Here is a 14,572-nt window from a genome sequence, read left to right as displayed (position 1 = left end):
CCCAAAATAGAATAAAGTGCAGGGCAGTCCTACCTCACACCGGGAGCCAGGGCCGGCCAGGGAGCCTGCGCGCATCCTTTAAGTTCAAAGCGCTCACTCGCGCCTGTCTGTTTGACTGGCAGGGAGCAAGCGCAGGCTGAATGAATTAGCATCGGTCCGAATTCATGCGTCACGCCAGGCTGCAGCCGGCCACTAGGAGGGAGACCCCTAGTGGCCGGTTTTCAAATGTAAATTAAACAATTTTAATGAAAAAAAATAAATAATGTATATTAGAGATATGTTGTAGTACACAAGTACTACAACATATAAAAAAAAAAAAGTTTGGTGACCGTGCCCATTTAAGGACACAGTCCATTTTGACATTGAGGACACGGCCAATTTGATTTTTGTATTTTCGTTTTTTCCTCCTCTGAGACATAACTCTCCAGACCTATATGAGGGCTCGTTCTTTGCTTGACCAATTGTACTTTATAATTACATCCCTCATGTTACCATAAAATGTATTGAAAAACTCCCAAAAAATATTATTTGTGTAGGGAAATTGAAAAGAAAATAGTAATTTAGCAAATTTTGGAGAGTTTCATTTTTACGCTGTACACTGTAAACTTTAGGCCATTCACTGTACAGGGCGATATTAGCGGCTGTATACTACAGAGGAAATTCTTTTCTTTTGGGATTTCTTTTCTGTCATGACCACAGTGCTCTCTGCTGACATCTCTGTCCATTTAAGGAACTGTCCAGAGTAGGAAAAAAAAAAAAAAAAAAACATGCTGCACTGGAAAGTTCCTAAAATGGAAAGAGGTGTCAGCAGAGAGCACTGTGGTCGTGAAAGAAAAAAAATCCCAAAAGAAAAGAATTATCTCTGTATTATACAGCCGCTAATAAGTACTAGAAGGATTAAGAATTTTTTAATAGAAGTAATTTACAAATCTGTTTTAACTTTCTGGCATCAGTTGATTTAAAAAAAATAAATAAATAAAAAACATGTTTCCACTGGGGTACCCCTTTAAAGGGTTACTCCGCTCCCCAGCGTCCGGAACATTCGGTTCCAAATGCTGTGTGCAGGCTTCCGTGTTCACGCTTGCCCCCTCCGAACGTCACTGCTTCCCCCTCAATGAAAGTCCATAGGAAGGGGACGCGACGGCCGTCGCGTCCCCTTCCCATAGACTTGCATTGAGGGGGTGGGACGTAACGTCACATGACGTCACGAGGGGGGCGGGCGTGAACACGGAATCCCGCACAACTCAATGTTCCGGACACTGGGTAGCGGAGTAACCCTTTAAATGTACATCCTGGTGCGCGAAGTATCAGGACATAGATTTTTGTCCAATGTCCTTAAATGGGCACTGTCATCAATATTATTTTTTGATATGTTGTAGTACATATGTACTACAACATATCTCTAATATATTTTAATTATTTTTTTATTTTTATTAACATGTTCTAATTTATGTTTGAAAACCGGCCATTAGGGGTCTCCCTCCTAGTGGCCGGCTGCAGGCTGGCGTGACGTCACGCCTGAAAAAAGGACTGATGCGGCCGGGCATCGGTCCTTTTTCATTCAGCCTGCGCTCGCTCCCTGCCTGTCAATCAGACAGGTGGGAGCGAGCGCATTGGCTCCCTGGCCTGACACGCCGGCCCCGCCTTCTGCACATGGAGCCGCTGCTGCTGCTGCCGCCGCTGCCGGACTCTGCAGTATGTATATGAGAGCGGGGATCATGATTTTAAACGGGGGTTGGGGGAGAGCAGGGCTCGGGGTTTTAACAATGGGGGGGGGGGGGGGGGGGGGGGGGAGGGGTGAGGGGGGTAGTTCGCCAGCATTTATTGTTTTCAACACTGGGTGCCTCCAGCTGTTTTACCACTGCAACTCCCAGCCAATAGATGTCAGGGCAAGCTGGGAGTTGTAGTGGTGAAACAGCTGGAGGCACCCTGTATAGATGAAGTAAGGGCGGAAGTCGCCCCCCCCCCAGCTGGCATCAGTGACGTGGTGCCTGCTGGGAAGTCTGCCTGGTAGTGAGCACACTGCCAGGCAGACAAAAAGGTATTTTTAATATAGTAAAAAATAAAAATAAAAAGTAGGGAGGGGGTTAGGAATAGATTGGCAATAGGCAGGGACAGAAAAAATAAAATAAAATAAAAAAGATGGTGGGAGCTACCCTTTAAGGGGTTAAAAGGATATTCGGGGGTTGATGATCAGCGTTCAGGACTATTTTTGTGTACGGTCTACATAACTGTGTATAGGATCAGTCATTCCCGCCCTTTTGTTGAAGAAAAATAAACGTACTCCAAATGAATGATAGCGCCCCCTGCAGAATTCTCCCATCCAGCAGTGGTCTGTACGTATGATCTGCATTCCCTCATCCTGTATATACTTGTCTTCCAGGCATCCATGACCGTCTATGACATTCCTGACCTGCAAGGCGGAAGAGGAAACTTAGGATCCATCGTCTTCTCCGAATCTTTCTTGAAGTCGGACATTCTTGTTAGAGACAAAGGTGCCTTATTGCTGCGCCCTGTTTGTCCCGGGGTGTGACTATTTATCTTGGTGCTGCCTCTTGCTGGGCGGCTGCGTGTCGCTGTGTTGTTTAGGATGTTTGTGGTATCGGGTATACATGGCAGCGGGTGGGTAGATACATGAGCCGGGCCTGTACTGAAACCACAAGCTGATTAATATGAGAAGCGTCGTCTGCCGGAGATGAATGGGAACAGCAGCGGGGGAGGTCTGTAGATACTGGGAGGACAGGGAGGGGCAGTGCCATAGTGGAGGCGCAGGGTGGGTACCATGACTGTACGTAATGAGATGTCACTGTACTTTTCTTATACTTTGTGTTTTATTTCCTTTTTAGATTTCTGCTTGCTGTCTGTAAACAGACTTAGGCTGCATTCACATCTCGTCTTTGCCATACGGTTGCCGTATCCGGTTTCATAAAAAAACAAAAACGTATTGAACCGTATTCAAAACCGTATGCATAGACATTACATTGACAACCGTAGCATCCGGTTGCGTACGTTTTGCTTCATTTACGGTTGTATGCGTTTTTTTTTTCCGCACACAAAACTGTAGTCTACTATGGTTTGACGTCCGGTTGAAAAACCGTATCCAACCTGTATACGGTTATTTTAAAATGGAGTTCTATGGTAAGCGTATTGAACCGTATGTGCCTACGGTTACATCCGGTTTGCTCAATACTGTTTTTATTTTATTTTTATTTTTCGGAAATTCAATAAAAAAAAAAAAAAGAACTTTATTTAAAATGTTGACAAAAATAAAACCGTATCCGTTTTTTTTTTTTTTTTTTTCAAAGAAAACATATTAAAACATATGCAAACGGACATACGTTTTCAAACCGTATACGGTTTAAAAACGTGAGGAGGAATATACGGTTGCATACGTTTCGGTCCGGTTTGGAGACATACGTTTTTTGTACAGAAACGGGATACGGGACCCGTATTGCAAAAATGAGATGTGAATGCAGCCTAAACTGTATCAAAACGTGTGCACAAATTTCAACTCCTATATGGTTAAAAACCGTAAACGGTTTGAAAAATGATGTCCGGTTGCATCTGTTTTTTAAGAAAAAAATATATACAATTTTAACTTTTCACTCCATTTTGAATAAAGTTTCACTTGTTTGATTGAAATTCCAAGAAAAAAAACTGTGCAAAGTCGAAATCCGTATGGTGCAAACCGGATGGAACCGTACGCACATACAGTTCTGTGCGGTTCCCATTGACTCCCATGTTAAAAAAATAAAAAAGTATACGGTTTTTCACCCCGGACCGAAAAACGTGGTAGTCTAGGGGTAAAAAAAACAGACAAAACTGTATAAGACGCAAAACGGACTAAACCGGATGATGCGTTCGACATACGGTTTACAATGTTAAGTCAATGCATACGGTTTTCTATACGGTTCTGTGCAGTTTTTACCTTGAAACCGTATACGGGAACTGTATAGCAAAAAACGCGGTGTGCATGCAGCCTTAACGTGCATTTTACTTCATACTTTATACAGCTGCAGTTTGTTACAATGTATCAGGACAGGAGATTTTAACTTAGGTCAGTGTTTCCCAACCAGTGTGCCTCCAGCTGTTGCAAAACTACAACGCCCAGTATGGCCAGACAGCCTTCGGCTGTCTGGCCATACTGGGAGTTGTAGTTTTGCAACAGCTGGAGGCACACTGATTGGGAAACCTTGAAACGGGTTAAAGAGGTTTGATACATTGTAGCCAATTGCAGATCTGTAACATCCGGACTGCACCCTTTGTATTACTGACTATCCGGCCTCCTTTGTTTCCTCAGATGGAGCGCCGCTCACTTCAGACAGCGATTACATCATCTTGACCGCCGCTGTGCCTCGCGTGTTGTCATGGCTGGTGAGTACGGTGCCTTACGTGATACAGCGATGGAAGACATTAATTCTTCTCTGAAATATTTCCTCCTGTCATTTTAGCCACATTGGGGCTGATCTATTTTATCCTTAAAGGGGTACTCCGGTGAAAAACTTTCATTTTAAATTTTTTTATTTTATTTATTTAAATGAATTGGTGCCAGAATGTTAAACAGATTTGTAAATTACTTCTATTTAAAAATCTCAATCCTTTCAGTACTTATCAGCGGCTGTATGCAACAGAGGAAATTCTCTATTCTTTTTGAATTTCTTTTGTCTTTTCCACAGTGCTCTCTGCTGACACCTCTGTCCGTGTCAGGAACTGTCCAGAGCAGCATAGGTTTGCTATGGGGATTTGGACAGTTCCTGATACGGGCATCAGGTGTCAGCAGAGAGCACTGTGGACAAGACAAAAAAAGAAATTCAAAAAGAAAATAATTTCCTCTGTAGCATACAGCTGCTAATAAGTACTGGAAGGGTAAATATTTTTTAATATTTAAATAGAAGTAATTTACAAATCTGTTTAACTTTCTAACACCAGTTGATTTAAAAATAAAAAAAATGTTTTCCACCAGAGTACCCCTTTTTAAGTATAGGATCACACACAGAGCATCCGCAGCGTACTTCACGCTGTGGATGCGCCGACGGCAGTCTCAAGAGCGAGCTCCCTGCTGAGGCAGGGTAGCTCTGTGTGTCCGCTCGTGGTGGATTTCCCGTTGTAGACACAGTACCTGCTCGTAGCAGATGCGCAGTGGGAAAACTGCCCATACAAGCGGATACGCTGAGCTACCCAGCTGCAATAGGAGCTTGCTATGTGTGACCCTGCCCTAAAAGAAGTTTTAATTGGATAAACATAGCTGCTTTTTTTTTTTTTTCCAGGAAGAATGCTACATCTATTCTCAGGTTTTGTATGGTATTACAGCTTAGTTCCATTGAAGTGAATTGGGTTGTAATACCACACACAACCTGAAGACAGGCGTGGTGCTGTTTTTGAAAGATTCAGCTATGCTTTAAAAAAAAAAAAAAAAAAAAAATTTTTTTATTTGCTTTTAGCTGTATAATGCCTTTTTTCGTAAAAAGAGTTGTACAATGGCATCCTTACGGTGGGGCCCCCCACGATCTCTGTGCAGCACCTGCATTCTATGCCAGGCTGCTACTCCAGTCTCTGAAACCTGTGTCACGCCCCCTTGGTCACCACGCCCCCTTCCATAGACATGAATGGAGGGGGGGGGGGGCGTGGCATGATGTCACGTCTCCAGTCCCGGAAACACAGAGGTTTCCGACACTGGTGCAGCAGCCCGGTATAGAATTCGGGTGCTGCACGGAGATCGCAGAGGGCTCCAGCGGCGGGACCACTGCGATCCGACATCTTATCCCCTATCCTTTGGATAGGGGATAAGATGTACAGTGGTCCCTCAAGTTACAATATTAATTGGTTCTGGGATGACCATTGTATGTTGAAACCATTGTATGTTGAGATCAGAACTCTATGGAAACCTGGTAATTGGTTCTGAAGCCACAAAATGTCATCCAAAAATAGGAAAAAAGTGAGAATTAAAGAAAAAAAAGTAGAAAACTAATATAGATAAAACAAATCCTTATATATAAAAGTAAGAAAGATCTGCTGGGAGCTGTAATCACTGTCTATGCCAGTGTTTCCCAACCAGGGTGCCTCCAGCTGTTACAAAACTACAACTCCCGGCATGCCCGGACAGCCAAAGGCTGTCCGGGCATGCTGGGAGTTGTAGTTTTGCAACAGCTGGAGGCACCCTCGTTGGGAAACACTGGTCTATGTAGAGGAAAGGAGCTTCTTCAGGGTCCTGTAAAGAACACACAATGTCCTTACAAAAGCAAAATGGAGCCGCCCTCACCTGATGCCCAAAGGAGCAGCTAACCCTGGCACAGGTAAAGAGCACAGAACATGTAATACCTCCCTGTACTGTAGGGGGCGCTACCAGACACCAGTCAGTACATGCACTTCAGTAATACAGGTAAAGAGTACAGAACATGTAATACCTCCCTGTACTGTAGGGAGCGCTACCAGACACCAGGCGCTACCAGACACCAGTCAGTGCATGCACTTCAGTAATACAGGTAAAGCATAGTACAGAACATGTAATACCTCCCTGTACTGTAGAGGGCGCTACCAGACAGGAATTCAGTGCATGCACTTCAGTAATACAGGTAAAGAGTAGTACAGAACATGTAATACCTCCCTGTACTGTAGGGGGCGCTACCAGACACCAGTCAGTGCATACGCTTTAGGAATACAGGGGTTTTACCAGTGAAATGCCCATTCTGATTGGTCGGTTCTTCTGGCCATTGACACATTTGGCAGATTCCATAGCATTGTATGTTGAGTCTGGTTTCAAGTTACAATGGTCCAGAAAAGACCATTGTATGTTGAAACTATTGTATGTTGAGGCCGTTGTAAGTTGAGGGATCACTGTATTTGGCCTGAATACCCCTTTAAGATCAGGTGTGAACAGAGCCTTACACCACATTTTGGAAGAAGAGTCTTTATAGGCTTTCACTTGCCTCAGTGCTTAGTTTGCATGGCCGTCTGGGGGTAAACAACAGTGCTGAATATATTGCTGCTTACACTGACGCCTGGGTAAGGCCCCAGGCTGCCCACATATCTTTGGCGCTCCCCACGACAAAGATTGACATACAGAGAGGGCTCCCCCTGTCGTTCTAACACCTTATAGGATGTGGTCACTGTTTACCACAGGATATAAGGAGTCCTAAAATGGGGGTCCCTTGTTCTCCATTTATATGGAATAGCAGTCAGGGGTGCACGCTGCCCCAAATTCTGTGTACTACCAGAGACAGTCGAGTACAGCGCTTGACCCCACCGCTCAATTCAAACGCAAGACCCCTAGGGATCACACACACGTGTTAGGAGTGAAAAGCCGACCACAGGACTCTTTTTTTTTTATGGTGCATCTGGATGAAATTGACTTGTCATGTGCCATAGTACATCTACATCTGTCCCTCATACAAAGGGAATGAGGGGATGCTGGGTTAACTTAAAGGGGTTATCCAGGAAAAAACTTTTTTATATATATCAACTGGCTCCAGAAAGTTAAACAGATTTGTAAATTACTTCTATTAAAAAATCTTAATCCCTTCAGTACTTAAGAGCTTCTCAAGTTAAGGTTGTTCTTTTCTGTCTAAGTGCTCTCTGATGACATGTGTCTCGGGAACCGCCCAGTTTAGAAGAGGTTTGCTATGGGGATTTGCTTCTAAACTGGGCGGTTCCCGAGACAGGTGTCATCAGAGAGGATTTGGACAGAAAAGAACAACTTTAACTTCAGAAGCTCATAAGTACTGAAAGGATTAAGATTTTTTTTAATAGAAGTAATTTACAAATCTGTTTAACTTTCTGGAGCCAGTTGATATATAAAAAAAAGTTTTTTCCTGGATAACCCCTTTAACTTAAAGGGGTACTCCCCTGGAAAACGTTTTTTTTAATTTTTTTTATTTTTTTTATTCAACTGGTGCCAGAAAGTTAAACAGCTTTGTATATTACTTCTATTTAAAAATCTTAACCCTTCCAGTACTTATCAGCTTCTATTGCTCCACAGGAAGTTATTTTCTTTTAGAATTTTTCATTTTTTTTTTTTACTTTTCAGTCTGACCACAGTGCTCTCTGCTGACACCTCTGTCCATTTTAGGAACTGTCTGGAGCAGGAGAGCTTTGCTATGGGGTTTTTCTCCTACTCTGGACAGTTCCTAAAATGAACAGAGATGTCAGCAGAGAGCACTTTGGTCAGACAGAAAAGGAAATGCAAAAAGAAAAGAACTTCCTGTGGAGCAATAGAAGCTGATAAGTACTAGAAGGATTAAGATTTTTAAATAGAAGTCATTTACAAAGCTGTTAAACTTCCTGGCACCAGTTCATTAAAAAAAATAAAATAAAATAAAATAAAAAATTCCAGGGGAGTACCCCTTTAACTTAAAGGAGATATATTTTGCAGAAAAAAAAAAAACGTATCCACTTTCCAAAGGATAGGGGATAAGTTTTCGATCCCAGTAGTCGGACCCCCGCAATTTCCTGCACAGGACCCCGTCTCGGGCATGTCGACCCCCCCCCCTACAGAGGTAATATGGGGTCCTTCTGTCTGATAAGTAGAAAACTGTCCAAACTGGATAGGTTGTGCCCCCCTTTAATTCATGCAAGGCTCTCTTTTATACATACACACATATATTTTATATCAAATATTTAATTTTTTCTTTTCTTTTTTTTTTTTTTGCATTTTATTTTTGCCCTTTTTAGGTGGAAGAAAATGAAGTCAAACTTTCTGAAAAAGCTGTGAATACTGTGAAGGTGGGTGGGGGGGGGGGGCTTTCCATGGATTCCATGAAATCGTCAGGTCATGTGGTCCCATGATGTCCTCGACACGGGGGTTGTGCAAACGCACTGATAGAAGTCCGTTCAGGACTTAGTATAATTTGTATAATGAAACGTTCTGCAACATATTAGAATATAAATAAATGTTTTTTGTATTTCTATTTGTCCTAATTTTCAAGATCTCTGCTGACTGACAGCTCTTGTGTTCATTTTATTTCCACCGGGGGCAGGATTCTTTACAATGTATTCTCTTGTTAGGTCAGTGTTTCCCAACCAGGGAGCCTCCAGCTGTTGCAGAACTACAACTCCCAGCATGCCCGGACAGCCTCTGGCTGTCCGGGCATGCTGGGAGTTGTAGTTCTGCAACCGCAGCCTCTAAATGGAAGCAGAACTGTCTCCACTCACTAGCAGCAAGCAGAGATGTTGAAGCCCTTGCAGATGAGAATCTGTGTACAGTGGTCCCTCAAGTTACAATATTAATTGGTTATGGGACGACCATTGTATGTTGAAACCATTGTATGTTGAGACCAGAACTCTATGGAAACCTGGTAATTGGTTCTGAAGCCACCAAAATGTCATCCAAAAATAGGAAAAAGTGAGAATTAAAGAAAAATAAGTAGATAACTAATACAGATAAAGCAAATCCTTCCGTATAAAAGTAAGAAAGATCTGCTGGGAGCTGTAATCACTGTATATTTAAGTGTTTCCCAACCAGGGTGTCTCCAGCTGTTGCAAAACTACAACTCCCAGCATGCCCGAACAGCCGAAGGCTGTCCGGGCATGCTGGGAGTTGCAGTTTTGCCACAGCTGGAGGCACCCTCTTTGGAAAACACTGGTCTATGTAGAGGACAGAAGCTTCTTCAGGGTCCTGTAAAGAACACGCAATGTCCTAAAAAAAGGAAAATGGAGTCGCCCTCACCTGGTGTCCAAAGGAGCAGCTAACCCTAGCACAGGTAACGAGTACAGAACATGTAATACCTCCCTGTACTGTAGGGGGCGCTACCAGACATCAGTCAGTGCATGCACTTCAGTAATACAGGTAAAGAGTAGTACAGAACATGTAATACCTCCTTGTACTGTAGGGGGCGCTACCAGACATCAGTCAGTGCATACACTTCAGTAATACAGGTAAAGAGTACAGAACATGTAATACCTCCCTGTACTGTAGGGGGCGCTACCAGACACCAGGCAGTGCATGCACTTCAGTAATACAGGTAAAGAGTACAGAACATGTAATACCTCCCTATACTGTAGGGGGCGCTACCAGACACCAGTCAGTGCATACACTTCAGTAATACAGGTAAAGAGTACAGAACATGTAATACCTCCTTATACTGTAGGGGGCGCTACCAGACACCAGTCAGTGCATACACTTCAGTAATACAGGTAAAGAGTACAGAACATGTAATACCTCCCTGTACTGTAGGGGGCGCTACCAGACACCAGTCGGTGCATGCACTTCAGTAATACAGGTAAAGAGTACAGAACATGTAATACCTCCCTGTACTGTAGGGGGCGCTACCAGACACCAGTCGGTGCATGCACTTCAGTAATACAGGTAAAGAGTACAGAACATGTAATACCTCCCTGTACTGTAGGGGGCGCTACCAGACACCAGTCACTGCATGCACTTTAGGAATACACTGGTTTTTACCAGTGAAATATCCATCTGATTGGTCGGTTCTTCCAGCCATTGACACGTTACGCAGATTCCATTAGCATTGTATGTTGAGTCTGGTTTCAAGTTACAATGGTCCAGAAAAGACCATTGTATGTTGAAACTATTGTATGTTGAGGCCATTGTAAGTTGAGGGATCACTGTATATAAAAGTAGAGCACATTGGGAGTAATACTCCGCTTTATAAGCTGTATACACATGTGGTTATGAAGCTGGTATAACCAGCGGGTGTCTGTTTGCAGGAACAGGAATCATTTCTCGGGAGCTTCCTGTCCGGCGGTGATGGGGCGTACGTGTGTTCCAGTAGCCATCACTTTGCACCTGAAGAAGGTAAGCTAGAATATAGCCAGTATGGAGTCTATACGTCACTTCCGGGATTGTGTATATACAGTGGTCCCTCAACATACGATGGGAATCCGTTCCAAATGGACCATCGTTTGTTGAAACCATCGTATGTTGAGGGATCCGTGCAATGTAAAGTATAGGACAGTGATCTTCAACCTGCGGACCTTCAGATGATGCAAAACTAAAACTCCCAGCATGCCCGGACAGCCGTTGGGTGTCCGGGCATGCTGGGAGTTGTAGTTTTGCAACATCTGGAGGTCCGCAGGTTGAAGACCACTGGTATAGGAAGTTGTACTCACCTGTCCCCGCCGCCCCGGACCGTCACCACTTGTCACCGCTGCCCTGGATGTCGCCGTCCATCGCTGTCGCCGCGTCCCCGAGGTGTCCCCGACGCTCCGGCAAGGCCTCTGCTTCCCCGGCATCCTCGCTCTCCGTTGCCGCCATCAACGTCGCTACGCACGCCGCTCCTATTGGATGACGGGACGGCGTGCGCAGCGACGTGATGACGACGATGGAGAGCGCCGACGATGCAGGGGATCCCGAAGAGGACATTTTTTGAAATTTTACAACTAATGACAGTAATGCTTTTAAAAATAACCTTTAGACCTCATTCGGGCTTTGTGATTGGATATTTCTTTCTTTTCAGGTAAATTGTATTTCTTCTCTAACGGCGTCCTGTTTGTTCATCCGAATCATGGGAGCGTCACCATATCGAGGAGTCACATGACCGCTGCAAAGTTTTATGACGGGGTAAGTACCGTGGTAGTGGCCACTGATGATGACTTATGGAAGCTGGGGCAACTACATGTAGCAACCATCCGCTGTGTGAGTGAGTGTGTGTGTGTGTGTGTGTATATATAAATCAGTGTTTACCAACCAGGGTGCCTCCAGCTGTTGCAAAACTACAACTCCCAGCATGCCCGGACAGCCTTTGACTCAAAATCAGGATGTAAATATTTGCTCCAAGCAAAAAACCGAACAATAGCGGTCATGTGCTTTATCCGTAATGCGGAATTCTCCAGATTATATTATCTCTCCCCCTTCCTGCTATTGTCATTGGTGGTGGTTATAGTCGGGCACCATGCCAGCTCTGAGCGCCAAGAAGAGACCAATATAGACGCGATCCTTGTGTTCCATAACAAGTCGCAGTGCGCAGTTTTCATGGTCTCTTGCCCCCTCACATCAGTTCCTGCCGTCTATGGGGTCACAGTATAATCCCCCTGTTTAAGGCCGGGTTCACACCACGTTTTTGCAGTACAGTTCCCATATACGTGAAAACCGTACGGAACCGTATTGAAAACCGTATGCATTGACTCTCCATTGAAAACCGTATGCCAAACGATGCATCAGGTTGTACCCGTTTTGCATCCTGTACGGTTTTGTCCGTTTTTTTTTTCCTTTTCCCGTACCCAAAACCGTAGCCTACTGCGGTTTTTGGTCCGGGTGAAATACCATATTGAAACGTATGCTTGCTTTTTTTTTTTTTTTTTAACATGGTAGTCAATGGGAATTGTACAGGGTTTTTGACATTTCAATCAAACAAGTGAAACTTTATTCATAATGGCATGAAAAGTTAAAAAGTGTACGTTTTTTTTCTTCTTAAAAAAACTGATGCAACTGGATATCATTTTTCAAACCATTTACGGTTTTCCACTGTATACGGATTAAAATTTGTACACACGTTTTGATACAGTTTAGTCCGGTCTTGAGGAATCAGTTTATCAAAAACCTGATATGGGAACTGAATTGCAAAAACGTGTGGTGTGAACCCAGGTTTTTGTTTTTTTTCAATATTCCTCAAACCCGGACTAAACTGTATCAAAGCGTGTGTACAAATTTTAAGTTAAAAACGTATACCATATAGACTCGAGTATAAGCCGAGTTTTTCAGCACGATTTTTCGTGCTGAAAGCGCCCCCCTCGGCTTATACTTGAGTGAACTCTCCGCCTGTCAGTGGTCTTCAACCTGCGGACCTCCAGATGTTGCAAAACTACAACTCCCAGCATGCCCGGACAGTCATCGTCTGTCCGGGCATGCTGGGAGTTGTAGTTTTGAAACCTCTGGAGGTCCGCAGGTTGAAGACCACTGCGACCTTCGTCCTCATCCAGACACCCCCTTTAGTTTTGTACTCACCTCCCCTCGGTGGGAAGGAAGGGTGAGCTGGTCCGGGCCATCTATGCTGTAAACCGTGGTAGGCTACGGTTTTGAGTACGGGGAAAAAACTGACAAAACCGTACAGGACGCAAAACGGACACAACCTGATGCATTTTTTGGTATACGGTTTTCAGTGGCGAGTCAATGCGGTTTTCAGTACGATTTCCAAACTGGAAACGTATACGGGAACTGTAACGAAAACGTGGTGTGAACCCGGCCTTAGACACAGGGGCCAATGGACCTGCCGGTATGGTTTTTAGGATTGTGGCAGGAAACTGGAGGAAACAAATAGATATGAGCTGAAAATAACTTTCATTCCTACAAGAACGGCTGTTTTCTGGAGATATTTATAAACCCAAGACAAGGAGGCAGGACCCTTGTGTATAATGGAATAGAGAGCGAGGATTTCCTCTACATCTTAGATAAAGGGATGGTAGGTCTTATATGTTGAGAGCCACATCTCATAGGGTCTACATCTCATAGTTTGGTATCTGTAGGCCCCAATAGTTGTCCTTTTATCAGATCAAGTATATGGACTTAGTCATACGGGGGGCAGAGGAGGGATTCTGGCTTATTCTCTGGACCCTCTTTACGTGAGATGACAGGCTGTACAGGAGAGATCCTTAGAAGATGATAGATGTACTTGTCTTAATGCAGCATGTCTTTCCTTCTTAGGACTCCAGCAGTGCCACCGCCGTCCTGCTCATCGACTATAACCATTCCCTCCTCCCCCACTTGCCCCTGCACCTCATCACTCCCGGAAACTTCATCGCATTCGCACTTTTCCCGAAGTCCAAGAGCTACCGGGGCTTCTACTCACAGGTGACGTACGGGGCCGGTCTGATACTTACTGCCTGCCCAATGCCCCACAACTGCCCGAATTTGTAAGGGAAAGCTTCCTAATGTTTACACCTGTGACATATAGTGTAAAAGAGACTTTAGGCAATCAAAACTGGGGCAGAGGAAAAGTGGAGCCGGTTAGGAGGCAGATTTAATGTAACAATTCTGATGATTAGTTACTCCAGGAAACTGCTCCTGTTGTAATGAATTACCCCCACTATATCTATCTATCTATCTAAACAGCAAAAAGAGATCTTGTCCACAGCACCAATTCCAAAAAAGTAAAAATTTTATTCCATAACAGGTGTCAAAACAGCAGCAGCTGCTGTTTTGACACCTGTTATGGAATAAAATTTTTACTTTTTTGGAATTGGTGCTGTGGACAAGATCTCTTTTTGCTGTTTAAATAATTTGGTCCTCTAACCAAGGATCCAGGATCTGCGTGCACCCCCATACGGATATTTTTTAAATTGGATGTGCTGTTCTTCTATCTTCTTCTGTATCTATCTATCTATCTATCTATCGATCTATCTCATATCTATCTATCTCATATCTATCTATCTCATATCTATCTATCTCATATCTATCTATCTCATATCTATCTATCTCATATCTATCTATCTATCTCATATATCTATCTATCTCATATATCTATCTATCTCATATATCTATCTATCTCCTATATCTATCTATCTCATATCTATCTCATATCTATCTATCTCATATCTATCTCATATATCTATCTATCTCATATCTATCTCATATATCTATCTATCTCATATATCTATCTATCTCATATCTATCTCATATATC

At 43.6% G+C, this 14,572-nt stretch overlaps 1 protein-coding gene across 1 annotated transcript in view; it reads left to right on the top strand.

The window, feature by feature from the left end:
* Nucleotides 1-14,572, top strand: part of DNAAF9 (dynein axonemal assembly factor 9) — a gene marked incomplete in the record, with an annotated part of 90,218 nt that overhangs the window by 57,175 nt on the left and 18,471 nt on the right. The window contains 6 exon segments of the mRNA XM_056553268.1: nt 2,384-2,495; nt 4,301-4,374; nt 8,668-8,718; nt 10,663-10,750; nt 11,412-11,515; nt 13,595-13,741. Coding sequence (XP_056409243.1) covers nt 2,384-2,495; nt 4,301-4,374; nt 8,668-8,718; nt 10,663-10,750; nt 11,412-11,515; nt 13,595-13,741 — 576 coding nt within the window.

The sequence above is a fragment of the Hyla sarda genome, chromosome 1, assembly GCF_029499605.1.
Source record: "Hyla sarda isolate aHylSar1 chromosome 1, aHylSar1.hap1, whole genome shotgun sequence".
Taxonomy (NCBI): domain Eukaryota; kingdom Metazoa; phylum Chordata; class Amphibia; order Anura; family Hylidae; genus Hyla; species Hyla sarda.
The sequence above is the reverse complement of the archived record's forward strand: the minus strand, read 5'-3'. Positions and strand labels throughout refer to the sequence as shown.